This window comes from Cardiocondyla obscurior, linkage group LG13 (genome assembly GCF_019399895.1).
Source record: "Cardiocondyla obscurior isolate alpha-2009 linkage group LG13, Cobs3.1, whole genome shotgun sequence".
NCBI lineage: Eukaryota > Metazoa > Arthropoda > Insecta > Hymenoptera > Formicidae > Cardiocondyla > Cardiocondyla obscurior.
The window spans coordinates 632,947-660,887 of NC_091876.1; the positions used below are offsets into that span (position 1 = coordinate 632,947).

General features: G+C 42.6%; 2 protein-coding genes across 8 annotated transcripts in view; one reads left to right on the top strand and one right to left on the bottom strand.

Annotated features, from left to right (window-relative positions):
* Positions 1 to 955: 955 nt before the first annotated feature.
* On the top strand, positions 956 to 27,348 carry Galphaq (G protein alpha q subunit). 7 transcript variants are annotated; one of them, XM_070665052.1, is made up of 9 exons: positions 956 to 3,049; positions 18,222 to 18,406; positions 18,907 to 19,061; positions 19,801 to 19,929; positions 20,470 to 20,598; positions 21,518 to 21,647; positions 21,730 to 21,883; positions 22,097 to 22,204; positions 23,670 to 24,154. In XM_070665052.1, exons 1-9 carry the CDS (start codon positions 2,932 to 2,934, stop codon positions 23,750 to 23,752), a joined length of 1,191 nt encoding a protein of 396 aa, XP_070521153.1. In that variant the 5' UTR covers positions 956 to 2,931; the 3' UTR covers positions 23,753 to 24,154. The 7 variants fall into 7 exon arrangements, with proteins under 7 accessions (XP_070521153.1, XP_070521158.1, XP_070521152.1 ...); XM_070665051.1 differs by lacking the exon at positions 22,097 to 22,204 and adding an exon at positions 23,187 to 23,294 and having other exon boundaries at positions 970 to 3,049; XM_070665050.1 differs by lacking the exons at positions 22,097 to 22,204; positions 23,670 to 24,154 and adding exons at positions 23,187 to 23,294; positions 24,856 to 27,348 and having other exon boundaries at positions 2,307 to 3,049.
* Positions 27,148 to 27,941, bottom strand: part of LOC139107445 (uncharacterized) — a 55,008-nt gene continuing 54,214 nt past the window's right edge. Inside the window, exon 6 of the mRNA XM_070665048.1 lies at positions 27,148 to 27,467. Coding sequence (XP_070521149.1) covers positions 27,434 to 27,467 — 34 coding nt within the window. The 3' untranslated portion in view covers positions 27,148 to 27,433. The remainder of the gene's footprint in view (positions 27,468 to 27,941) is intronic.

A 27,941-nucleotide genomic window follows, 5' to 3' on the forward strand; every position in this document is an offset into this window, starting at 1 on the left:
TTACTTCTTTCTATCTCGTTATTATGAACTTGACGTTTGTTTTCGTCAAATTTATGCTATGGAAAGATTATAGTCAAATTAAAAAAAAAAAAAGAAAAATGTTCTCTTGACAAATAAAAAAATTATGTGAATGAAGAGTAATCGCGGACGTGACGTTTCCTAAATAAGCTTCTTTTTAGAATTGTAACTTATTAAGCGTATTGTGTTCCATAAATCTGCCAATATTATGGGCTTCGGGAAGCCTCGTAGGCTAATCTTAATCCTCTGTTCAAACAATGACGATAGCTTTGTGCGACATGCGTTTTTACTGATTCGTAGAAACATGACGTACGCGATGAAGCGTAAGAAACCGCGACGGAACGCAACGCGAGTTTCATTACGATTCGAAATTCCGCGCGGTTTCTCAATCAGGCTGTATGAAATTTGTCAATTAAGATAAGCGTTTCTTATAATTTAGTTTGACATTAAAAACATGCTAATTATTTAGATCTAACGCACGAGGATCGGAGGAAGAGACCGAGTGACGCGGGCTGGAATTAGACCTCGGCATAAGTTCTCCTGGGAAGAATCGTCCCGCGAGTCGCCCCAGCTTGACGGCGCGGTCGGTAAGGCGAGCAGCGCGGTTTCCGGCGCGCCGGCAGCGCCTTCGCGCGCCATTACGTTCTCCGTGCCTCTTCCCCGGCGGGTGGCGGCCGCGCCTCCTCCTATTCGCCGATTTTAATCTCGTTAGCGGACACGTGCGCGCCCTCCCCGCGCCGTACGGTGCTGGTGATACGCAGGCAAGCCAGCCACGAGCGAACCGAGGTGTGCTGGCTGTGGGTTTGCCGTGTCGCGGGGCTTCGCCAATCTGGTTTGGTTTAACAGGATTCACGGGTCGCGCGACGCTTCATAAAAGCTGCGCGCCGGACGGGCGCGGCGCGTGTCGCAAGGAGTTGCTTCGCTCGTGAGGTGTGGGCGCGCTCGTGCAGCAGCAGCAGCAGCAGCAGCGGCGGCAGCATCATCGTCATCGTCATCGGCAGCGAGCAGCCAGCGGCCCAGAAGCAGCAGCGGAAAGAAGCGGCGGTACAGTAATAAACGGAGAAAGAGTGCTAGCCGGAGGGAGGAAGAAAAAGGACAGTCGCGGCGAATCTTTTTTTCTCCTCGTGACGGACCGACGTCGACACGTCGCGTCGGTTAACGCGACCACGCGCCCCGTCTCGTGCCAGCCTACCTCGTGCCGCGTTTTCGCGTCGCGTTCGGGGCGTCGGAGCGGTACCGCCGCCGTCGAAATAGCCTTTCGCGGGTGTTACGAAGGGAGCGCGACGAAGAGGGCTCGCGCGCGCGCGAGCGAGCGAGCGGTCGAGCGAGCGAGAGAGAGAAGGAGCGAGCGCGAGAGTGAGAGCGGAGGGAGACGGAGCGCCGGTGGGTTACCACACCCAACACCGCGCCGAGCCGGGGAGCCGATCGCCGAACGTCGCCGCTACTCCGCTCTCTCGGGAGCCACTCTCTGATCGCGTCGTGGCGAGTAGTACTACGCGGGTGAAGGCGCGCAATCGTCGAGTATCTCGGTAGTGTCCGGCTGGGGTCACCGGGTGGTGCCTTCAAGTGCGCCGAGTGTGTTGCATCCGCGCGCCGGGATAATATAACCAAGGAGCGAGCGAAAGAGAAAGAAAGAGGGCGAAGGCGACGAGGGAGCGTGGAAGCCAGGAACGAGAAGGAAAGAGGACCTCGCCCTCCGCGAGGGAACGTCGAGGTTACGACAACGTCGTGCCCGTGAGAAAGGTGAAACGTGCGCGACCCGGTGGTTGCATGTGTGCGCTCCGTGCGTGCGTGCGGGAGTAATAGAGCGAGAGAGAGCGAGAGGGCGCGTACACCCGGCGCGCGGGGAGAGAGAGGAGCGAATACACGTAAAAGCCGCGCGATCACACACGGAACCTCGGCACTCTCGGGGCGAAACGTGTGCGTGCGCGCGAGCGCTCGCGAGACGCAGCGGCGCGAGGGCGTAACGGGAGCGAGCGAGGTGAGGCGCGGCGGCGGAGGAGGTGAGCGGAGGAGGCGAAAGAAGAAACGAGCGAGCGCGGCGGAGAACGAGGAAGCCGCGCGAGGAGTGAACGAGTAGCTGGAGGACGAGAGTGGAAGGCCCGTGTGCGTGCGCGTGGACGCGCGTTGATGCGTCGCTGGCGTCGTCGAGCCCCGCCAGGAGCAGCGGCGCTGCGTAGACGCCGTCGTCGTTGAGGGGAAAACACGGGTGCGCCGCCGGGGACGTTCCCCCGTCGCCGTCGCCGTCGTCGCCGTCGTCGTGGTGACCGTCGTGCCGGGAAAAGTGTCAGTGGTGGTGGTGGTGGTGGTGGCAGTGGTGGTGGTGGTGAGTTGCCGCGAGTGAGTGAAACACCACCGTCATCGTCGCCGTCGCCGTCACCGTCGTCGTCGTCGTCGTCGTCGCCGTCACCGTCGCCGCTGCCGTCGTCGTCGGTGGGGTAGTGGTGCCGGGGTCCCGTCGCCGGTGGTGTCCGTGGCGACAGCAGACAACGACAGCGAGCGGGAAGCAGCGGGGAGCGAGAGAGGCACCACCGGGACGAGAGAGACGGGGAGAGCGGGAGGACGGGGACCACGAGGACGGCGACGAGGCGTCACCGTCGTCGTCGTCGTCGCCGCCGCCGCGTCAGCAGCGGCGAGATAATACCTGGTCTTTCGCCGTCTTCCGGAGCAGATCGCCGACTGGGAGTTCCAACACGTTCGCCGGGACGTCGGCCGCGGACGTGAGGCCGAGAAGATCCCCAGCCGCAACGAAGATCGCCGCCGGTCGGCGTGCACAACGCTCGCTGTCATTCCAAATCGCCCGTACATTTTTCTTCCCTTCCCCCGCATCTTCGTCGCTTTCTTTCCCATCTCCTCCTCCTTCTTCGGCGTCGTCACCTCCTCCGTCAAAGGAGGATTCTGCCGTTCTGAGCCATGGCGTGCTGCCTGTCGGAAGAGGCGAAGGAACAGAAACGGATCAACCAGGAAATCGAGCGACAACTGCGAAGGGACAAGCGGGATGCCAGGAGGGAGCTCAAACTTCTCTTACTCGGTGAGTTTTTTTATCCATTTTTCACTAAATAAGCAAGCGTCCGGTCGCTGTAAAAATCAGTCGTTTCCGTTCGTCGCCTTTTTTTACTCGGAAAAAACGGGGGGACTGCGTTGACCGAGGCGCCGGCGGGTTGCTCCAAAAATAGCGGGAAAAAAAAGGAAAAAAAAAAAAAAAATTGTAACCCGGCGCCGAGACCCACGGAGGAGCGGCGGCGGGTTGTCGCTTGGCTTAAACTTTCTGTACCGTCGTTTGTCGGGGAAGGTGAGCGAGTAATTTGCCACTCGACTTGCCTCCCCACTATCCGCGGCGTGAAACCCAGCGTTCGGTCGAGGAATAACACGAAGCCGGGTGGTAAAAGCGTAGACCGTATGGCAAATCGCCGGTTTTCCACCCGCGAGAACGAAATTAATCAAGGACGATAACGCCGCGTGAACCCGGTACGGAGATCAGCAGCGAGTTGCTTAGTCACTGCCATTTCGATACAGGTGCAGTCCCCCGCTTCCTTCCTTTGTATGGAAATTCGTTTCGGTCGAAACGCGTAATTTTGTCAAGTCGTCGCATCGGCAATTCAGATACTTTAGACCCGCGTGGACTAACAGCTTTAAAGAGTCACTAGATCACGATCTTATTCCTCCCTCCGGAACTCGTCGTCAGTCATGATTCACCTGTTTCCACGATTTTCCGTTTGTCGGGTAATTAATCGCGAATGACAGATCGATCCGCGCCGGCTGTTATTACGCGGAAAAAAGACAGCGCGGCGGAATTCTCAGAGGAAGCCGGCTTGGAGGGTGACCGTGATCGCTGAACAATCGCAGACGCAAAACAGGAAAACGTTTTAACGAGATACAGACGGGTCGTGGGAGCACGGTCGCCAGCTCTACCGACCTCGGAGGGTCGGCGATTATTAATTTCGCCGTCGCGAGATTACCCCCGGGCACTCTCCCCTTTGGAAAGGGCCGCGCTCGCTCGTTTCATTCATGCGCGGCTCTCGTGAACGGCGGTGCCACGACCGCGTGCCCGCCGACGCTGACGTCGACGCCGACGCCGACGCCGACGCCGACGCCGACGTCGGCGCCGCCCGGGAGGCGACGTCCGCGCGTCACGTACGTTCTCTCGTGCACGAGGTCGATCGACGCGGCCGGCGTGCGCTCGGCGGCTCTTATCTCGTCCGGCGAATACGCCAAGTCCTTAATATCACCGGCGCCTTTAATCGCCGAGACATTCAGCGAGCCGCTCGTCAAGAAGGAGAGATTGGGAGCGATTTAAAGGTGTCGAGAAACATTTTTAAAAAGTAAATGTACGAATACGCGATCTAAAATCGCACCTAATCGCGACGTCGGAGCAACCCGCGGATTATATCTCGAATATTGTAATTAATTGGCCGTCGAACGGATCGCGACGCTCTTTGTCGTTAAATATGTCAAACGGGTGGGTTTATTTAAAGGATTTTGGTTTACGAGGTGTTTCCTAGAGGGTTATATTTCAGTCTCCATAAAGTTATATTCGGATTTCTAATCCAGACGAGGCAAGTTGATAAAATATGTGTGAAACTTTAGAAGGTTAATTCGGCTGGCGTCAATTTTTTTCTTCGCCGCGGACCGCTAGCCCAGAGCATTTTAAACGTATTATTTAGCTGCGTTTTCATCTAATCACGGACCTTCTCGGGAATGGCATCGCTCGAAATTAAAAAAACGCCACTCGCCACGTTCGCTACTGTCTCGCGTTCTTATCTCACGTCCACTTTAAAAATTAATAGACTTTCGAATTTAATAGACTTGGCGCGGAGACGCACCGGTGCGGAAGAGCAATTTTTTAAATTGCAGGCTGATAAGTCGCGTTTTACATTTCTTGATGTTCGACTGGGGCGTATACACCTTGGTAAAAAATGTATCGCTAACCAACGCGATCGAGACTTCTTTCTAAGATTTGCTTATCGAATTTAATTTTGGAAACAAAGGGTTTAATTAATGCGGCGCCGGCCAGCTGCCGATTCAGCTCTTTTCTCGCGCCCGGCCCAAGTTTCAAGCTGTCCAACTACGGAGACGTGCCCTGTCGACTCGGCGAAATTGTAAATCGCGGGTCCGCGATTCAATTTCGACGATTGCACGTACACACGTGCGCCACATTCGAACGCCGGGCGCAACAATTCGCGAGTTTCGAAGAACAATTCACGCGATTCTCGGCGGCGCGCGTTCCGTTGGTTATCGAAAGCGCGTCCGTTCCCGCGGAATGCATCGGCTAAATACGTGATATACCTCGATCGCGGGATACGTGATGCCGCAACGAGTCTCTTGTCGCCGAGCCGATTGCGAGCAGCGGTTACTTCGTGACTCCGGGAGAATTCGAGATCCGCTGCGGCGAGATAATTCTAATAACATTACCACGTTAATTAAATATTAATTTTTTTTTTTTTTTTTTTTTTTAACTTTAATATAATCCTCGGGTCGTTTTATTACGAAATTTTGTTTGAAGCGACATAAAATTTGCGACAAACGTTGATCTTTTCATCCGTTAAAGTTTCGTTGTCGGGACAACGAGCTCGGTAGATCGCGACGTCCCAAGTCCTCAAATAATTCCGGCACACGTTTGTCTTTCCGTTATCGAACTAACGGAGAGACCGCAGAAAGATGGCTCTTTCGACCTCTGTTCTTCCGGTCGCGGAAACGTGAGCAGCGTGATAAACGAGGCACGATTCTTCCGGCCGGGTTTCTTTTCGCTGCGGCTCCATTTGTCGCCGATCAAATTCTCGATTTCCAATTATCGCGTCTCCCCGCACGTTTTACGTGCGTAATTATTTTTTTCTTTTTCCGCGCGATGTAACGAACTCGACTCGCTTACGAATCGCCTTCTCTCCGTCTTTCTTCTTCTCAGAAGGGTGAACGGGATCGCCGTTACACTTGCGAAACCCACGAAGAGCGAATCTTGAGACGTGGTAGAAACTCTGGGGTGTAAATGCACCGATAGTAATTAACATTGTGGTGTCAAAGTCGGCCGCCGCTGCTCATCCGTGTATTATTAGCGCGCTCGTAAACCCCAGCCCCCGGAAGTAGAGACATTAAAGATTGCGCTCGCTTCCATAGCCGCGAAACCCGTCGGATCTGCATGTGCTACTACTACCCTGACTTTTTGCGAAACAGTATAGCACTCGGTCGCGAGCTGAATGAAGCCGTTATTTAGTGAAATTCACCGTGTTAAACAAATCCACGGTACCCTCGTCTAATTTTTTTAATTTTTATGTATTAATGCGAAAATATACTATCCCGATACATGTATTTATAGTCTAGAAAAAAAAGGGAACGCGATGCATTTGCAGTAAAATGCTATACAGGATTTTTATAGTTTGTTTGAAATTAAAAGATTTTCAAAGTCTCGCAAAAGACACGTTGAATTGCAATAATCTTTACTTTAGGAAAGTCCTATCGCGCGCCGTCGTATAGAACTAAAATTAGGCTCTTATAAATAAGTCGATCATGAAATCGATTTGTTATTTTTAATCTGTGTGCGTTAAGCCGCGAAGGCCTTCAGTGAGGTAAATAACTCCATAATTAAGTCCATCAATCCATTTAAATCTCTTCTCTAAGAAAAAAAAAAAAATCAACTCCCTGTCCTGAAAAAATTACGTTCTTACTACGTGCACGAACGTTTGTTGCATCCCGCGGGAATACGTCGCTCCGCGATGATTCAACATGGAAAAATACCAAAAATAAAATCTGACAAATCAACGTTTTTCAACAATTGTTTATTCAGGAATAAAAGTGCTTTTTTTAAATTTTTAATTTTTTTACAAATAGTAGTTTAATTTTGTTATTGGATTTCGTTACAATGTAATATTTGAACATTGTTAGAATGAAGTTGTACGTTTTATTTTTTTTTATTTTCTCTCGCAACTAAATGGCAACCTTTCTCAAATATTTCAGTCACGATCTTTTTTTGGAAATTTGAAACACCAAACTGTAAAATATTTTGTAATCGTTGTAGGCAGATATTGTTCTGAAATAAAATAATAATCGATAATTATTAAAATCGTTTACGACGTCGCAGGGAATATTATATCAGAAATAGTAATAATCACATTTTAAACCGCGAAATAAGAGTTATAATTTTTAGGCAATTTGCGGCGCGAGCGATAACTAAAATTAAGCCTTTAGAAATAAATTTATCACAAAATCGATTTGTTATTTTTTTAATCCGTGTGCATTAGCCCGCGAAGGTCCTTGCCGAGGTATTTTCCGCGCGACGCTATTTTCACCGTGCGTTTGACACATCATGCAGGATCGCTGCTAGTCCGGGAGGTCGTGAGAACTGAGAAAGGTCGGTAAAAAATTAAAATTGATCGAGAACCACCGAAAAGAGCCAGATGAGAGATCGATAAACGTTTTTTGAGTTCCTTATCGCGGCGCGTAAAAGCGGGGGAAAAAAAAAAAAAAATTATGCGAGATAATGAGGCTGGCGCATTCTGTTTACTCAATTTGCTTCGCCTTTCTTTCTCTCCGCGCCGATAAATACGGTCGCTTTTATACACGTGTTACATCGTAATCAGGCAGGTAACGACAAGTAATGAATCTTATCGCGTATTGTCGTTTAACGGGAGCGGCAATCAATTTAGTCGGCCGCGCGGCACGAGGAGAACGTTGTTTCACAATGTATCCTGATAATCTTTAATTATCTTCATTGGCAAGTTACAGCAAATTTACGCGCGCTCGATATATCGAGAGCATCTGCATACCCTCTAGTACGGATCCTGCGTGTAGTGTCATCTCCGCGCGCGTACGTATAGTATACGTACGTGTGTGTCAACTCGTTGCCCATGTGCGCGTCTGTACAGACGCTTCCGTAGTGCATGTCGTTCGATGGAGCGAAATATTACGTTAATCTCCCCAGTTTCGAATATTCCGTCTATTTCGTGTTAAATGGTCGAACCGGAGGCGCGCTAACTTACCGCCGCGACAGTCCCCAAGGCATCGATATTCGGTTTCGGTCGAATTTGTAATTCCACCGATTACAATAAGCATGTTGAAATCAGCAATTCTCAATGAAATCGTGCTGCATGTCCCACATGTGCATTGCATTTGCACACGAAACATTTAATATGTCTTGTACACTTGCGTTGGATCGTATTGTTCTTTAGCGGGTTAATTGGAGCCAAAAGTGACGAAATTTTTTATCAAATTGTATCAAAGAAAATTATTTTATATAACAATTTTTTAATCTTTGACACTAATTTGAATTTGAAGGTCCCTCGTTTCGAATTTTATTTTATTCAACGAGCACGTAGGGACTTTATACCGCCGTCACCTTTTCATCACAAAATGAAGAATCTAACAATAAGAGTTGACGTTAGGCCGCAGTCATATACTATAATCTGTATATGTATCGATACCGTCATATATATAAAAGTTATATTTTTACTCATTTTTATTCACGGTTTACACGTCGCTATTGCACCCCACGACTCATGTAAGAATACTTATGACACTTTGAACTATCCAAGTATCGATATTTTACCTTCGATATTAGCCAACGCACATTAGCCGTAACTATTTCCTTTTTAGACACGTGCGTTTCACAGGAGGCACTTATTACCCTTTCGCCTCCCACCTCCCCGCATCTGCCCTTTTTTTTCTCTCATTTCAAAATTCCGGCATCGGGTCTATAAATAATCGCCGTATATAATGTTACACTCCGGAATAAAAGCCGTCAAATTATTCCACGTGTACGTACGAACAATCGCCCCTCTAACGATCAACAAATATGCGCGGAGCTTCCTCTCCTATTCGCGGTGGGCGATAAACACAGATAAAGCCGATAAAAAGCCCCGCGAGCTCCTCGGGCCGTGAGCAGGGTTAAAAATAGAACTCATTGAATCGCTGAAACACATCGTCGCTGATTGCGCAATCACGCGATCGCTGAAAACACGCGGTCGTTAATCGCGCGTTAATCGTTTTTATATAGACAGGATCGCGTAAACATCGAAACGCGTGCGTGACTCCACGCGGAGTGTAACTGCATTGATCCATCGATATTTCAGCCGATATTACATATCCGAACTGTATACGTGGAAAAGTAAAACATTCCGACGAAAAATTGGCGATAAATTAGGCACGGGGTATTATTCTTTAGTTTTCAAATAAATTGCCAAATTATTTTTAACCGTTCGATATCTTGATAATTTTAATTTTGTTAAAGAATTTTTTGCAGCGAACTGCAAATAAATATCCAGCAACGTTTTTTTTTTTTTTTTGCTCGACGACAGACGCAAGCAACATATATTTCAACATGAAAAGAGGAACACGACGGATCGTGATTTATCATGCATACGTTCTTTTTTTACGTGCAATTTTCCTTGTTTATATTGTGCACGATTTTCGTCGTCATTATTACAAACGTGCTCGTGGAAATAATTGTATAATAATTCAATTTGTCTATTCATAATTTATTTGCATACATTAAGCCCTCCTGCAATAACTTGACGGAATTCTCCCGTTTCGTTTTCGCTTAAAATAGCCACCGCTATCATGCTCAGAAGACTATTGACCTTTTCCTTCAGGATCTTGCGTAATGCCTTGTACGCGAGACGATTACGTAATAAATCCTGCGATTTTTTTTTACGAGTCGAAAATTATCGCGCACGACGTTACAAAATGACACGCGGGCAACGGAAAGTAATGAACGACGTTTTCGTCGATCACATAATGCTCCAGCACTCCCGTCGAAATTAATTTTAGCGCGGCGGCAGCGGAAATGCGATTTGAATGATCGTTTTCATCTCAAGCGATTCAATTCGGTGATATAATTTCGCAACGTTTACGCTTCGGAAGTCAAGTTCGACGTTGGGGTCCAGCGTTCGCGGCGGTGTTAATCGCGAATTAATTATTCCCGGATGTTTTTCGACGTCGGGCGATAATAAGAAATTTTTTGAAGGCAGTCTCGCGAGGTGATATCAGGGAGTCAAAAATCATTGTTTAAAAATAATCGGCGAATAATGTCACGGATGTCGCGCCACGTTTTCTAAAGACTCGTGACGCATTATACTCCAACATGACGTTCCAGGGGTTAATTGTAATTCACCCTTCTCGCGTGACGAAAGGAAAGGGCGGGAGAAGGATATATCGGGCTCGAGAGTCGCAGAAAAACTGGTTACTTTATCGGTACCTCACCTTTACTTCGGATGCAACATTTTATTTCCCGGGAGCGTCCCTCTTTAATAACTAAAATTGCCTCCCTACGTCAGCGGTGTTATATAGCCATTTATTTTTAATCGGTGCTCATTCAGTCGCGCCTGAACAATGTACCTAACGGCGTTGGCATTCAGTACGGGAAATAATGTCACGATTGTGCGGCAAAGGCCTCGCCGACAGGACTTTTACAGCCGCGCGCAACTTTTCACGTGCATTGTGCGCGGCGGCGTCGACGACAGACGAAATGATGCACTTCTGGGAGAAAGAAAGAAAGAGGGTGAGAGGGCATGGACGCGCCAGGCGATTTATAAACAATTATTTCTATGGGGTGGCTGTACCGAATTGTGACGCGAATCTCTCGATCCTGGGAGATTCCTCTCGCTGAATTGCCGGCGTAGCTAAGTTCGTCAACAGATCGCGAATAATATAAATTAGAATTAATTATTTTCGCATTTGCGCTCAATGCTTAAGAAAGAGAAGTTAAATTGTTTAATTTATTATTTATTTTTACCGCGAATACTTTTATGTAAAAGCCATTTATTCGTCTATATTTTTACCGGCCTCTAATCGGGTTCATTGTCTTTCGTATCAATTTTCGAGGGGAGAGAGGAACAGCAGTTGGTGAATGGGAGTAGTTAAATGGAGGCTACGGGTAGATGATGGGCACGAAGGGATTAAACGGCAATTATTGCAGACTGTCTTTGAGGCTTGAGGATTTAAGAAAACTTGACACTTATTTATAAGGACTTGATCGGTTAATTATTATTCGACAGGGGGAGGTAGCGCGAGATCAGAAGGCTATAATTTCAGTAATTTGATAGCGACGCTTAAGCGGCGTTTAATTAAAGTGGAAAATGTGTCGACGCGCGTTTCTCAACTGATCAAACAGACTGGGAGGTGCCACTGAACGAATGCCGTTTATCGCGCGATCGGATAATAACCAACGGGTAATTAATAGGCGATAGCGCTGAAAACAATCGCAAAAACCGATGGCTCGGCCACGTGCAGGGTGCCGCGATAATGGGACGTAACCGAGTTATGTGCTTTCGAAATCATTTTTGGACGAGAAGCCCAAACGCACGTCGGACTCAATTTTGTAGCGGGATGTGTGCGTTCCGAATTACCGGACGCGATGTTTACGTACCAATTCTGTCGCCATCCGGGGAATCGATCTTCGTGTAATAGAGTGGCGACAGGGATAAGTTTCTGCAAATTAAGCGCCAGGAATAAAATTAAAAAAGAATAACGTGGTATTTAAAAGAAGAAAAAAAGAAAGAAAAGTTGGTTTTACGAGATCTCCGTTAGACGCTACGTTAATTATTTATGTACGCGCTGCCGCGTACATCCTACTTTTGTTATTCCTACTATCAATTTCTGCATACTGGCATACCAATTATCACGCGCAGTTATTAATATGTAATTTACGTTTCGCCAAGTGTACGCAATTATCGGCGCGTAATTGATAGTGCTCTGCTGTATTTTCAATGTGGTGTTACTCGATGTATCCGCGCATACGTCGTCGTGTGTGCATGTGTGTATACGCATGTAACGAAAACATTTTGCCGAACTGCTTGGACGATATATCTCTCGCCGCTGCTGTTCGCGCTGGACCACGGATGTTTAAATATTTTATTACGCACGATCCTCGCAAACGGAATAAACTTACGGAGCTCCGTTTAGGGGATGCCTCGTGATCTCTGTGCTTCGTTAAATTCACTGTGCGATTAGTTTTCACGAATCCTCCAGCTTTTTCGAATCACCTTTGTTAGAATTTTTCTTGATTGCACACCTAATTAAACTCACGTTTAATTTATTGTTTTCCGCGCGATGCTTATTCTCCACGCCATTTCATTGCATACAGACGACGCTTTGACTTTCGAGCACTTCCGGGCAGCAATGACTGCCGTATCATTTTCATATATTTAATTCACCACGTTCGATACAATGTAGTTCGATACAATGGAAGCGCGCAGCATCCGAATCATACGAGCAAGAAGAAATTGAATCACGATAATCATACGCAGGTATCGTAGCATCACCGCGGAAAACCGCGTATCCACGCATATTGATAATGCGGTCGCAAAACAAATTCTTGGCGATTGAACGAAATCGCCGAACGGTGAATATCCACGGAAGTTCTCATTCGGTTTCGGAAAAAAAGGCGTCTGGCACACTCATTCAAGCGTTTACCGATCGCTGTTTTATTTTAGATTTTATCGCTGATAACTGATAGTTAACCGATAATGCTCTGTGCATGGGGTATCAAGTCCAATAGAAAAAAAAAAAAAAGTGCGAAGCGACGGCGCAAATCCATTTATATGTAAATAAAAAATTACACGTCGTAAAATTCACAATTATATTTTTTAATCGAGTCGGTAAATATTGGAAAGTTCGCGTGAAAAACGCCGTCTACGTACGATCGAAAAGCACTTTATCGGACGATTTTCGTGACAAACATCGGTGATGTTATTTGCGAATCAGAATGTTAAACTTTATTCCGACTGTATTAGATCGCTGAGTTTTCTCAGAGTTGCCAAAAAATTTATTAGGGTGTCAATCTCTGAGTTACGCTAACTGAATTTTGTAACACCATCATCAAAGCATATTTCGTACTGATAATGCATCAGTGATTGCAACAGTTGCTTAGTCAAACGGATCGAACAGCTTGATGTAGATTTCGACAAACGCATTAATTTTTTTTGTATACTTCCTTGATATTTGGTGCTTTCCAAAAGTGTTGAGTGTAATCTTTTAATTTATCATTTTATATTAATGACGTACATCAGATAGTGCTACTGACGTACGACAGAATATCGGTATCGAGCGAGTCTAATCAAGTCCCGGGTTGTAGCATGTGTAACGTTTTACACGGATTGCGTAAATACTTAGCGATTTGCATATTTCGCATTCGCGAGCGGGCTAATTCAATCGGCTACGCTCACTGATACCGAGTGTATTTGCAAGTTCGATCGATACGTTTAAAATATCAACGCGTGGCCAACTCGACGTCAAAACTGGCCGGCCTCTTGCAAGATGTGTGCCCATTTGTTGCTCGTAACGTACAACATGGAAAATAATATTTTTGCATTATTAAATTCGCTTCCGTTAATGTTTGTTACGTATTTATCGTTTTATGATAAAAATATAATTTCGGAGAAAAAAAAAAAAAGTTACATTTGCTTCACGATCAAAGGAATTATCCCGGAATGACGTTTCACGCGAGTTAATTGCGTCAAATTAAATAGCGCGTCCGTCGCTTATCGAACTGGATAAAAAATCAATTGGCACAGCAATGCGAGAGAAATTTTTACATTGTTTTAAGTATACAAACTGCAATCATGAATCGTAATCATTGAGCGCGAGAACCCGGCGTTACACGAGAAAAATAAAAAAGAGGATATCTCTCTCTCGCAAGTTAAGGAAATTATTACAAAGCATAATTTTCAGAGAATTATTGCCGATGCAGCGTTTCGGGTTATCTATCGAGGAAAAATTTCATAAGTCTCGTACATTATCACGTTATACGTTATCATGCATTCCGCGCAACACAACAATTTAATATTTCCATTTTTCTCCTCACTAAAAAAAATTTTTTTCTTTTACACCCGCGTACATATTACATTGTATCAATTAAATAATATTCTATTCTTTCAACTCTTCCAAGTATGGACGATTGTGAGAGCAATTCGAATGGTCAAGTGCATCTAAGGAGGAAAAGAAATAAATGTATCTTGGAATATAGCCAGGAGATTCTCTGCACGTTCCTCGTACGGGTCTCGTGAAATTTTTAGCGATCCCGCGTGTCCGGCATTATTTCCACAACCCATTCAGACATTTCCTGTCTCTGGGTGCGAGCGGGTGATTCGGTGTGGGTGCCGCCTAAAGGTGCCGGCAAAGGGTGGCGCGCAAATATCGGGGCGCGGTGGTGCTGCGGCCTGGGAGACGAAAGAGCCCTGCTCTGCCGCCTCTCTCATTCTAACTAGCACTCACTATCTTTCTCTCTCCCTCTCATACACACACACACACACACACTTCTCGCCCTATCTCTCCACGTCGGCATCTATCGACCCACCCCCGGCGACGGCGGAGCTTCCACCGCCCCGGAAAGCTTCCGCGCTTGGCGCGTACACGTCCGTCGATTCGGGCTTTTCCCTTCGCCCGCCGACAGTGTGCGTCGAAGAAGAAGGGTGTCGATCGTCGTTGTGTAGGGCGGAGCGATGCCTTCGCCCTTTTGCGCGAAAGACACCGAGAAACCCGCCGGAAGAGCCACTTAATTAAAATTATAATAATCGAATAGCCGCCTTGCTGGAATTAATCGAATAAATTCGAGCACTACGATTCCCAATTGAGGGTGTTCGGTTTAACTGGAAGTGTTGTCGGCATTCGAAACATTTTAAGATATTGAATTTTGCTGACTGCGCCGCTGCAAAGGGGCACTTTATGGATTGAATTAGAATTTCTTGGTGCAGGGTAAAAAATATAAAAACACATTGTCGCAAATATAAAAAAAGTTTAAAAAACAATTTGACGCGATCGTAAAATCAACACGATATTAATCGGTAATTTGGATGTGCAGCTTGAATTGAGAATATTCGAATGGATAAGTCTTTTAAAGTCGACTCGCGGGAACATTTGATTATTCGGCACCTAAATATACTCGGAATACGAGGCTGATTTACATAGATTTACATAGATATATTTCCCAGATTTAGCTCCAGCATCCACGCGTGGTACACAGCCACGTGGATTTATCTTATTTTATGCGCGTGGTACATCTGCACAGTTGTTACATTTCAATACTAATTATTTTCAAAGGAAATAAGAAAGGAAAAAAAAGGGGAATTACGCGCGTTGTAAATTAATTTCAACCTCCTGGCCTGTTCTCTCATCTTTCGCGTATTTCTGATTCGTCATGTCCTTGACGATCGTGCAGAATGCCTCGCGAACTTCCCATGCAAGGAGAATGGATACCTTTGGTATACCACAATCGTTTCTCGCAACCTGTTTTCGGAAACGCGTGGCAGCGCAAATGTAAAACAACTTTTTTTTATTTTTTTTTTTTTAATTAATGATCGAACTTAAATACCACGTCTTTCTGAATCTCGCATTTGTACATTTTTTTTTACATGTGCCGCGATTTGCAATTCAAATTTGTCGAATCTTAGTTTTTTTCCGCGTCTACTCGGGTCTTCTCGTATAAATCCTCGAAGGTGTGCCACATCGGAGGAGCCTTGAAGAATTAAACATTTAGATTCCGCGATATAAAGTTACGATATCAAAACTTTTATGCCGCCTGTCCCTTTATCCCAAAAGAATATATCGTCGTTTTAAAATATTGATTATCGAAATTAACGCTGGTCCCATCCTTTGCTCTTAAACGCCCCGAACGGCTTTTCGAAGGCGCGAAGGAAAACGAATTTCAATAAACGGAGGAGCTGTTCTCCTCCATCAGGAAGGAAAATAATTCCACATGGGAGTTAAGTTCCTCTTCTCTCTCCCAGCTGAACGAGAGGAGTTCCAGCTTTAGTTATGTCGTTGAAGGAATACCGGAAGAGAGCCTGGGCTGCGCATCCCACCCACCGTCGGCTTTCATTCATTCATTAACCCGCTATTCCTTCGCGTTTCTCCGTTCTTCCTCTTGGCGTTCAAGAGTCAATCTCGATCGGGATTCCGTGAATTCGTTGGCAGCATCGTCCGATGTCTCTTCGCACAATCGGAGACCGCGTTGTAGGCTAATATTAACTCGTTAATACTCGCGCCACTGGCGCGCATTGCGTGAAATTAAAATAGCATTCATGCACAGTGTTCTTGTGGCAAATAAAAGCGCCTTTACTTCCATAAATATCCCTCATATATGTCAAAAATGGAAAGTAATTTCGTTAATTAAAAAAAAAAAAAAAAACAAAGAATTAATTATTACCACTTGATGATTATTTCATTATCTTTATTTTTAAATTAGAAAAGTAAAATAATCAAACCTTAAAGCACGGGTTTGCAGCGACGTGGAGGTAATGATTATTAAAAAATAGAAAAATTAAGGAAGCATCAAAGACGGCCTGTTATTCCGCGGTCAATTTTCTGGAAAAGCGACCGACGAGGGATTACCTAGTTTAATTAACACTGTACCGCGATTAATATAATAACCGAGCGTGGCTCGCGAGGAAATTAGCGCGCGATGCACCCACCGGGGTGTAATCACCGTTGACATTGATCGGCGATGGAGTAACTCTACTAGAATACCGACTTCAAAGAGTCTTAAGCGCCGCGGTAAACGAGCGCGACAAGCGCAATGCTTCCCGCATCGCGTAATCGCACGTGTTGTCACACATGCGAGTTTTGTTGTCGCACAATGGCTCGCGGGAGGCTTTGGGCGAGCCGACGGGATTCAACGAACCCGATAAAAGCGTTCAATAAAAAAGTAATGGAACGAAGAAAATCCCAGATTTAATTAAAATTTAGATAAAAAAAAACTTTTGCTTTCTTATCGTGCCGCAAAAAGATGCGTTTTTTTGATTGGTAACGCCAGAGGGGGGGGGGGAGAGAGAGGGTCTTTATCGATAAAAGGCGCAGCCGCGTATGCCCGATGGCCTTTTTGCATCCTCATTAAGGCGGAGAAAGGCTGCTTGTGGGCGCGAGAAGCGTCTTTTCTTGGCGGCGCGCATAAAAAGCTCCTTCTCCTCTGTGCCCAGCGTGTCCCTTGCGTGCATCAAGATCGATTCAGGTTACGCGCCCGGCATTATTACACCGCCGGAAAGCAGCAAACACTTCTTCCTTCATCTAGCGAACTTGGGGAGAGATTCTTCAAAGTGCATCGATACCCGGAACGTTTCTCCCCACCGCCAATGTTTAATTTTAACGATAGATCTTTCGACGAAGCTGAAAAAAATTCCAGGGAAGCTATCGATCGAAACTAGTAAATATTAAATCAAACGTGTCGATAATGCGCGCGGTATCAGGAACGCTGGAATTAAAGATTCGAGCGCGATTCATTATTCACGAGGTCCGTTTTACACGCGGATTATCGTCTCTTCTCTCGTTTTTTTTTTTTTATCCAACCGTTTGGACTCGAAGAAAAAAGAAAAGAGCTTGTTCAATTTTTTAATAAACAACTGTGCGATTTTTGCAATTCTGCGCGAGCGAAAAGAAGAGCCAAGTAGCGTACGTCTCGAGATCTCGAACGACGTTCGCGGCGCGAGGGGTGCGTTATCCCGCCGTAGGGAGAGATGCACTCCGTAGGGTTGAGAAGAAAACCGCCGTGCGTCGCGCCGGCCGCGTGTTACCCGCGTTCATTCATGATTTCGCGAGGAAACGACGGTGGCGACGCGCCACCTACACCCTCGCCATCCAGCATCCAGCGCCTGGACCACCACCGGCATCGTCACCACGCCGCTGCCGTTGCTCCGCCACCGCCAGCCAGCAACAATCCCGACCTCCTTCTCTTGCGTCTGACCGACATACTCGCGCCCCACTGTTTTCCAGATGCGAACGATCTTCCGCGAGGTGCGAAACTGTAAACGCGTCGCATTAGAAACCAGCAAGATTTTTTTTCTTGTACAATTAACATTAACATTGCATAACTTTGCTCATATGTGTAAATAATGCATGCACGAAGAAATGAAACTTGACGTATAAATGTTTAAATCTCGCGACTTATCGCGGTACACCAATTGCAATAGGTAATTAGGCCCGAGCAATAAGCTGTTCCTGTGCATTTTAATAACTTTTATTTTGTTTAATTTTTTTCTTTTGTTAATTGCAGATTTTTGTAATTGAAAAATCAACTGTGGCAATCTCATAATTGTACAAGTTACTTATTTTATAATTAGATTTAGTTGCTTGCCTTGTCTAATTTTATTATTAAAAATCCATCCCTTGTTACCTCATGCGAAAAGTTCGGTTTATCCGTTCGGAAATCTCGTAATCTCCCTAAGAGAGACCGTTGCCTATTTATTTGCTTTGACAGCGAGCTAATCGGGACCAAAACTTTGTCGCAGGAACCGGCGAGTCAGGCAAGTCCACCTTCATTAAGCAGATGAGGATTATCCACGGCTCCGGCTACTCGGACGAGGACAAGAAAGGGTTTATCAAACTTGTATACCAAAACATTTTCATGGCGATGCAGTCCATGATTCGGGCAATGGACTTCCTGAAGATCCAGTACGGTGATTCCTCGAATATAGTAAGTATTGTTCTAGTCAATTGCTTTATACCTTTGTAGTAATAAAAAAAAAAGTTGCAACAGGAGTGACGATGCAAAATATTTTAAATTAATTGTCTAATATGTTTTAAAAGTTAAAGCAGCAGTCGCGGCAAATAACAATTAAATAGGCAGTACTTTGATAAAAATATTACACATCTTTTAATTATAATTGTCGCTTCGTTTTTATTTAATTAGCTCGGTCGTGTGTTATTTATTTTTGCACTTTCGCGGATCCGACGTGTACGTATCTCGGATACAGCATTAAGCGCTTTAAATCATAGTAATTGTACGCAGGCTCGACCTCGCAAAGGAGCCAATTAAAGCTCTAACTGTTCTATATTGAGTATCAAAAGGTTAATGATAACACGTGTTGTATTGCACCCTTGATACGGCCGGACCGGAAACGCGTAAATCACACTCATGGATCCGCCTTGTTGTTTCCTTCAGCACTCTCATGTGTTTCTCTTCCTCCGTTCCAGGAAAAAGCGGAGTTGGTCCGAAGTGTCGACTTCGAAACAGTGACGACGTTCGAGAGCCCGTACGTGGAAGCGATCAAGGATCTGTGGGCGGACGCGGGTATACAGGAGTGTTACGATCGTAGACGGGAATACCAGCTCACGGATTCCGCCAAGTAGTAAGTATTTCGGCTGTCGATCGCCCCACGCCTCCCTTTCGAAGCGCCTTGTCTCATCGTAACATATTTTACTGAAAGATTGTCCTCTCGTCTCTCCACCTCGAACATTCTCATCAAAGATGAAACAGCAGGACGACCCAGGCTCACCGCATTTTATCTTTTCTCTCGTTTGTTTTCAAATTGGGGACTTCCTCCTAAGAAAGACATCAAGACACTTCTGCGCTAGCTTGAAAACAAATTATCTCATCAATTCATCTACGTAATTCTGATCAAGCGCAAGGAGGAAGCTAAATTAACGTGGAATATTCTTGTCGAAATTGTACACGGGGCACATGGACGGGATATTTTGTACTTTTCTATCTCTCGAGCACGCGGGTTCGTTTTCGAAAGAGCTTAGATCAATTAGAAAAAAAAAAAAAAAAAACATTTTTTTAAACATATTGACGTGTACGGGAACATGTTAGCCTTTTCATTTTTTATTTTCTCTCTGGAAAAAAAGAACGGAACAACTTGATTTCAGATCTTTTGGCAAGCTTTTTATTTTCAAAGATTTGCCGGAATTTTGTTTAAACACATATCATCACCTTGTTTGCGTATACGTTCTCGCAGCAACGCTTCTGATATTCACGCGCACTCCGGACACGACTTAACTCTCTCACAGTGGCTCTTGACTTCCCTTCTCTTCTCCTACCCTCCATCTTCTTCCTGTTCACCGCGTATTGAGAACACGATGTTTCAGTTACCTAATGGAGATAGATCGAGTCGCGGCATCAAACTACCTCCCCACAGAACAGGACATTCTTCGTGTGAGAGTGCCCACCACCGGTATAATTGAATATCCCTTTGACTTGGAAGAGATCCGATTTAGGTATGTGTCTCTCGCGGTCGACCGATGAGGATGATGAAAGAAGGAGCGAGCTATCTACCTGAGCCTGCAATACCACCTGCATCGGACCGTTTCTGCATCCTTTTTGTCTTCTGTGATTTATTCATTGCACCTGGGATTCGTTGTCGATTCAATGTTCGCCTTTCCACGCGATGCTATTTAAGAGTCTTGTGACTGTGGTCAATTGACTATAAATTAAGTCAATTGGTAATAAAATTTCTAAAACTTAATTTGATTCTATAAATTAAAATAATAACACTAATTTTATTAATTATTATTATTATTATTAATTTAATTTAATTTTTTTTTTCTTATAATCTAACGTTTGTATCATATCAAATATATTAAAGCAAGTCTCAAGACTCGGCATCAGCGTTGAAATATTTTTTAGACTAAACCACTGGAGCATGTGTGAAAATTGTTTTACACGTTACTTTCTGGTTTTTTAATTACATGTATATTTTTAAGTATACCACGCATGGCATGCATTTCCAGACAATAGCTTTTTATTTCGTTTTGCAGTTATCTTAGTGATCTAGAACGTATCGAAAAGCCCGATTTCCTTCCGACCGAGCAAGACATCCTCCGGGCACGAGCTCCCACCACCGGAATTATAGAATATCCATTTGATCTGGACTCCATCATATTTAGGTACTAATAGTCTTTCAGTCCGATTCTATACCTTTGAACGTGCACTCGAGTTTTTGTAGCATCTTAAAATACTTCCATCGTAGAAAGCAATGTCAACTAATTAAACCTTTTTCTTTCTTTCATTAAAGATTAAGTGTTACAAAAATTCGAATGAAATTCAATATCCAATTAAATAATTTTATATAATATTTTCTTCTTAATTTGTCCGAGAAAGGAGAAGGGTTAACGGAAAATATATAAATGTATTTTACATTATATACAGAGTGTTTAATAAAGTTTATTCTTATTCTTATATTTCGGGAAGAGTTCAAAATTGCAACTTTATAAGGGTACCCTGTATATATTTAATTCTATATACATAATTTTAAAAAGGCTTCAACATTTGCATGTCTTTTTACATGTTTTATATTTTTTTTAACAAAAAATTGTTTAGCTAAAACGAATATACGGGAACGAACAAATAGTAAATGCGAAAATAAACTTATTTCAACAATCGTATTATTAATATTTATTTCTTCAATGCATTTAATATTCGTTCGTTGCTCGTTTATTTCACATGTAGTTACAATAATGCTACTGCATGCGATACATTTTTATAATACTATTTGTAATTACGTAATGCAATTGAGAATAATTTTTATTTATGAATGCATTGAATTTATCAGATTTTTAACGAATTTTAGAGTAAATTAGAATAAATTGAGATAAATAGAAATTTACTTACTTGTTTCATAATAAATTATTAATAAAATTGAAAATTTATATTCTTCTTTTTCAACTACTTATATTATTAATAAAAAAAAATAAAAAATACATAAAGTTAACTTTTAAATTAAATTAAATTAAAAGTAAAAAGACTCGGCTAGATTTCATTTATATGCTACTGGTAGTATTCGATTTAACAGAACGTTATTTGCAGGATGGTAGACGTCGGTGGACAGAGGTCAGAAAGAAGAAAGTGGATCCATTGTTTCGAGAACGTCACTTCAATAATATTTTTAGTAGCTCTAAGTGAATATGATCAAATTCTATTTGAATCGGAAAATGAGGTAATTGTATTATTTTTTCAAGACTTATGAAAGTCATCAGTTTGACGTTATTATAACTGATTCATGTCTGATTTTCTTTCAGAATCGAATGGAGGAAAGTAAAGCACTATTCAAAACGATTATAACATATCCCTGGTTTCAACACTCCTCCGTTATCCTATTTCTCAACAAGAAAGATCTGCTAGAAGAAAAGATTATGTACTCTCATCTCGTCGACTACTTTCCGGAATTTGATGGTAAGTTATACGATATTAAACATTTCTCAATTATTATTAGAACTTCCAAACGAATTATCATTAACCATTCAGCATAAAATACTAAACGTTTGTTTCGGTTGTTGATTAGTTAGATTAAATCTTATATTTAAAAATAGGGTGAATAAAGTGAACAATAAGATTTTTTTTTTTTTTTTTTTTAAATACTAGTAACAAATAAGTTCTATGGTATAGGCCCGAAACAGCAACATGTACCGGCCAGGGAGTTCATCTTAAAGGTGTATCTCAGTTGTAATCCCGATCCCGATCGAATGTGCTACTCTCACTTTACGTGTGCGACAGGTCTGTCCGAGTACTGACAATGAGTGTGCTCCGAGTCAAAAATATAGATTTTTTAGTTATTTGCCCAACTATTTAGTATCGATATTTCATCCAACTCTTATGTTGTTTCCTGCAAGTTTGCTGCTCTAATATTTTTAATTCGGGTCATTTATTAGTAGGTAGATAATCGATTTGCAAAGGTTATATTTTAATATACTATATCAAACCACAAATGCATATCTACATTTCTATACATTATTTGCAATAATCGGTAGCACGTAATCTTGTCAAATTAAAATTAACTTGTACGTAGGCTTAAGCTAGTTAATCTAGCAATAATTAAAATGCTCGCATCCCGTGTTGTAATTTGTAATTTTGTGAGGTAATATGTAATTATTAAACGTCCAACATCTTTTATCAACGTGCTGAAACTCGAAATGTCGTCGGTAAAAGTTATATTCAATTGAAATTTTTAGTTTGAAACAACGATATTTCAGATTTTTTACGAACTTACAAGTAACTAGTACGAATTTGCAAAATTGTACTTGGTGTTCTTATATAAGCTCTCTAGCTTATTAATGAGGCTTTCGAAAGGCTTCTTTGATGTTCACTACGACTAATTTAATAAGCTGTCCTTGGAAAGCATATATTGGATTTGAGTGGAGTACAACATTATTCCATTAAAATAGATCGATATCCGTCTGCGTTTCGCGCTGTTATTATGCATATGAGCAATGCCGATATCGCGGGTCGACATTTTTTAATACAGATTTATTCCTGTCTTGTAAAATATTTAGAAATTCTGTAACGTGTAGAACTTTTCTTAATCCGACTCCAACCTACATTTTATCGTACTTACATCTGCTAAAAACCCGACCGTATCAATTATAAACGTCTCATTATTAAGCTCATCGCTAAAAAACATTGACTTTGTAATATATACACGCCTTTGTAGATAAACGGAAGTAATGTCATGCCCCTCCCTCGCTTATGTATTTCGCAGGTCGGCAGAGAGACGCTCAAGCAGCTAGAGAATTCATCCTGAAGATGTTCGTTGATTTGAATCCAGATAGCGACAAGATTATTTATTCCCACTTTACGTGTGCCACAGGTAGGCTAGTTTTTTGGTAACTCCTATGTAAACGTATATCGTATTTCTTTCGCTTTATAAACAGTTCTTCGATGTGTTGTGTCTTGTACCAGAGCTTGTATGTTGCCTGCCTCCCGTATAATCAGGTGTGTAATCAAATGTTATAAATGCACCATGGAAAAATCAACCTACCATACACGTGTATGTATAAAAGGATGAAAATACAATTCATTATTTAAAAGATTAATGCAGAAAAGTTAGATAGGTTATTTTAAAATGTAATATCGATAAAGTCGAATATCAGGTTGATTTTTCAAAGTCATTAAATGGTGCTGATCAATCTCAATGATGCCCGATTTATATTTTGCATGCTGCGTTCATGGAATTAACCATCAGATACGGAAAACATCAAGCTTGTATTCTGCGCCGTTAAGGATACAATCATGCAAACCGCGCTTAAGGAGTTTAATCTTGCTTAACGTGTCGGTATAGATACTATCAAGTATACGCAGATTCTTGACGATATTATTTAATATTCGGGCACCGAGGATGATGTAGACTTGTACAACAGGTTTATAATGAAGCTGTGCCTTAGTGTAACTTAACCGTCGTATAAAAATAACGATTGCTTAATAGATACTTAAACAATATATGAGTCATTATAATTTATTTATTAAATATTATCGTGATTGTTTAAAATTAACTTTGCAGCTCAAGTTTATGTCATTCTCGAGGATTAATCGTCAACTAATTGCAAATACAACTATACTTTCGAAACTTTACTTTCGATAATAACTGCCAGCTTTAGTGTCGACAAGAACATATTACAATATACGTTGAATAAAATATATAAAGCTTTGTAACTCCTTAATAAAAAGAGTATATCAATAAATGTTTGTCCTAATAATTAAAAATAATTCACTTTTTACAAACATTATGTTACTAATGAGCCTTTATAGCAGGCAAAAACTTAATGCAGGAACGTTTCTAATATCTAAAGTATTTCACATTTTAAATATACATTATTGTTATAATATTTTTTATGTACTTTAATTAACAACTTTGTTCCGTCTTCTATTTTGCGCTTTATTGTTCTTTGACTACTTAAGCTTCTTTAAAATAAGTATGGAGAAAGGAATTACATTGTTTATGGTTTTTCTCTCGTATTGCTACAAAAAGTATCTTGAAGGGAATTGCATGCTGCATGTATGTCATGACTGTCCGGGTTTGAAGCTTCTTTTTAGGGGGTAAGTGGCGATCTTCGTTTTGCGCTTTCACGTTAATCTATTTGAGTGTTTAATGATATCCTAAAGTTATTAAAAAGATATAAATAATTTACACTATAGCATTGACAAGCAATAGCACAGTATATTTACAGATAAACATACTTGTAAGAAATATAGATGTAAGAAATATGTCAAAAGGAAAGGTTTAAGTACTGTTACAACAACAGATTGAGAATTAAACCGTATTTCAGAAAGAAAGATATCACTCGTAGCATGTATAGTATTTTGTGAAGCCACTTAAACTTTAAGTATTTAAAATATATTCCAGGATTTAATGTATCCATTTTACTTCGCAGATACGGAAAACATCAGATTCGTGTTTGCGGCAGTGAAGGACACCATTCTGCAGTCCAATCTGAAGGAGTACAATCTGGTTTAGACGGCAAAGTGCCCTGCAAATTCGAGCGGACTCGAGCAGTTTCTCTCGCACCCTGACCAATGTATCAGTGCGAAACTACTACTCCGTTGACTCGCGAGCGTAATCTGTGAAACGACGTGAGGACCATTAAAGAGGCGTGTGACAAAAACGAAACAAACTCGTGGTGCCATCCGTATACGCATATATCGATACATGCGTCGCACTGCGTTAAGCTTCGTCACGCTGAAAGTGTTATATACCAGCACAAGTAACTAAGGCGCGTAATGCACAAAATTGTGAAGAGCGTAAAAGCGAAGCGATGTAAGAAATAGGAAAGCGAACGAGGACCTAAAATCGTCATAAGCGTTACGCGTTCTACTTCGTTGTGAAAGAAAAGCGATGAGAAAAATCTGTTTACTGTCGATACGAACTTGCGCGAGTTGATTCGGTTCTCTCGTACACCGATTCCCATTTCGGGATTTGTTACCTTTTTTTTTTTTGTAGATTAGTTCTTAGTCGATATCGTGGGCGAATGTGCGCTGCACTCCGGGCCAAGGATACGTCAATACCTGAAGGTTCCGGGTATCGTTGTCCGACTTTTATATATATATAAAACGTATATATATATATATGTATGTATATATATATATATATATATATATATATATATATATATATATATATATAATCGAAAGCGATAGCGAACATGTCTTACAAGTGTGAGCATAGCGTACGGCGCGGCTGTGCCGCGTGAATTTTTAATGACGCGTCCGTCTGTATTCGTCTCGAGTCCAAGAGATCTCAGCAAAGGAGAAGAAACTGAAGAGACGAAACAGCGTGGCGAGCGAACGAAAAAATAAAATAAAAACACGCTTTCTAATCGCGAATTAGATTCGACGACACAAGTGAGAACAATTCTAGTGCCATTTACTAGTGTGGTGTTGTTGCTTTTCTTTTCTTCTTTCTTTTCTGTTTTCTTCATTTTTTTTTTTTTTTTCTTTTTCTGAAATGTACTAAACGCTAAATTATAACGAGAACATCCTACGTTTAAAGTTACACGAAAGCCAAAAAGTTTTTTTTTTTTTTTTCCTTTTTATCCGTGCCAGAAACGACTCAAAGCTCTTTCTGCATGTGATTTAAATTCATAAAAAATTTATCATATAAATATTGTTATATATAATATATAAAAAAGAACGAGGAATATAGATTAGAGCGCGAGAGAGGGAGAGAGAGAGAAAGAGAGAGAAAGAGTGAAAGATACCAGCACTAATGGCGAAGAGGGAGAAAGGAGAAAGAAAGAAAGAAAGAAAAAGTGAATGCGAAAGAAAGAACAAGAGGGAGAAAGAGTGTGTGAGATTCCGAGGTAAACTTTGCATTTCCAAAAGAGCGAAAGGTAATTGCGGGGAATTGCGTTTGTTTGGTGTGATTTAGATAATTAAAGCGCGCGGGAGGAGCCCGCAGATATCTCTCTCTGCCGTCTCCTCTCTCTGCCGGCTGTGCGTGCGGGTTGCGCGAGAAGAACGTTCCTTGAGCTGCGAGCGAATTTCTCCAAAGGCAAGGAAATGCTCATGTGCAAAGACAAATTCCTCGGGAACGAGGGATTTCGTTCTTGCAGAGATGACTTTCTACGATTTTAATCACTTTTCTCTCGGGAACAAAAGAATCTTGTCTCGATTTGCGAGGATAGTTTCTTTGAGGACGAAGAATTTCTTATAAACGATCATCGTCTTACATTTTCGAGGCTGAGCTTTGTTAAACTGTTTGATCAGGTAGGAGGAGTTCGTCGCGGTTCTCCTTTCGGGTTCTCATCTTTCTACGCAACGGCACAGCCACCGCGCGCAGCCAAGATCATGGGTCTCCTCTCCTCTCGAAGAGGGGGGCTTCATGCCTCTCGCTCGCCCCGTATTCACATTATACAGTGTACGTACACGTATGAACTGCTCACTGCCTGCGCTTGGTCATATGCTGGCTAGCGCGCTGCCCGTTACCCGTACTCTCCGACAGTTCAATATCTTCTCGAAGCCGCAATTTTCGCTATCTTCTCTCTTTTCCCAATAACGCGAATAGAAACAGGCGATTGAAAAAGAGGACGCAGTTAATCTGTTAATGTATTGAATTAATGTTGAATTTAAGAAATTAGAGAAATAACTCTACAAATTAGCGTAATAAACTAGCAAGAGACATTTAATAGAAAAAAATGCATAAGAAAGAAACAAGAGCGCCGTCAATGTTTCTTTCTTTATTGGATCTTTCTTTATCTCTCTTTCGTCAGGAGGTGCACATCACCCTTCTGGGAGCGTAAAATATGTTGGATATTCTTTCTCTGTGTATAAAATTGTAAACATCTATCAAACCCAAAATGAATGTTTCTAACTTATTTATAATAAATAATATACATTAATGATAAAAATAAACACAGTTTGTGACAGTAGTATCGACGAGTGTGGCGAGAGAGTTGATCCCTGAATTGCAATAACGATCTCCAGTCCTTCTTGCATATTTGCCGCGCCCAGGATCTATGACCCGTTCCATCCTACCCATCTATATTTCCTGCAAAATTATAATGCAAACAGATATTAGTAAAAAAAAAAACGTAAACGTTTACTCAATTATGAGTTGTATCGCTAAAAAATAATTTTTTTCTGACTTGCTCGTGTTGCGACATCAGTTTTGAGATAAAAAATCGGCGAGTCTCGCCGATACATTTAACGGATTGTAGCGGCTTTCGCCAAAGAACGGTAATAAGATAAAAATTATGTACTTATCCGTATTTTTATTCGGTACATTTAAAGACATTGGGAATTCGTTTAGTGACAGATTTCACGTCGAACCGTCGGTCTTTTGCGAAATAGGCCACACAAAGATCTTTACTGCATGTGTCGAACAGCTGAGGGTAAGGGAATTAAAAGAGGGGACGTGAAGTGCGCATGAACTGGGAAGGGTGAGTACGCCACCACCTGGTCGGTGCTTTGATCTACGTGCGAAAGGAGGACAGCGCGAGTCGAAGAGGAAGGCAAATTGACC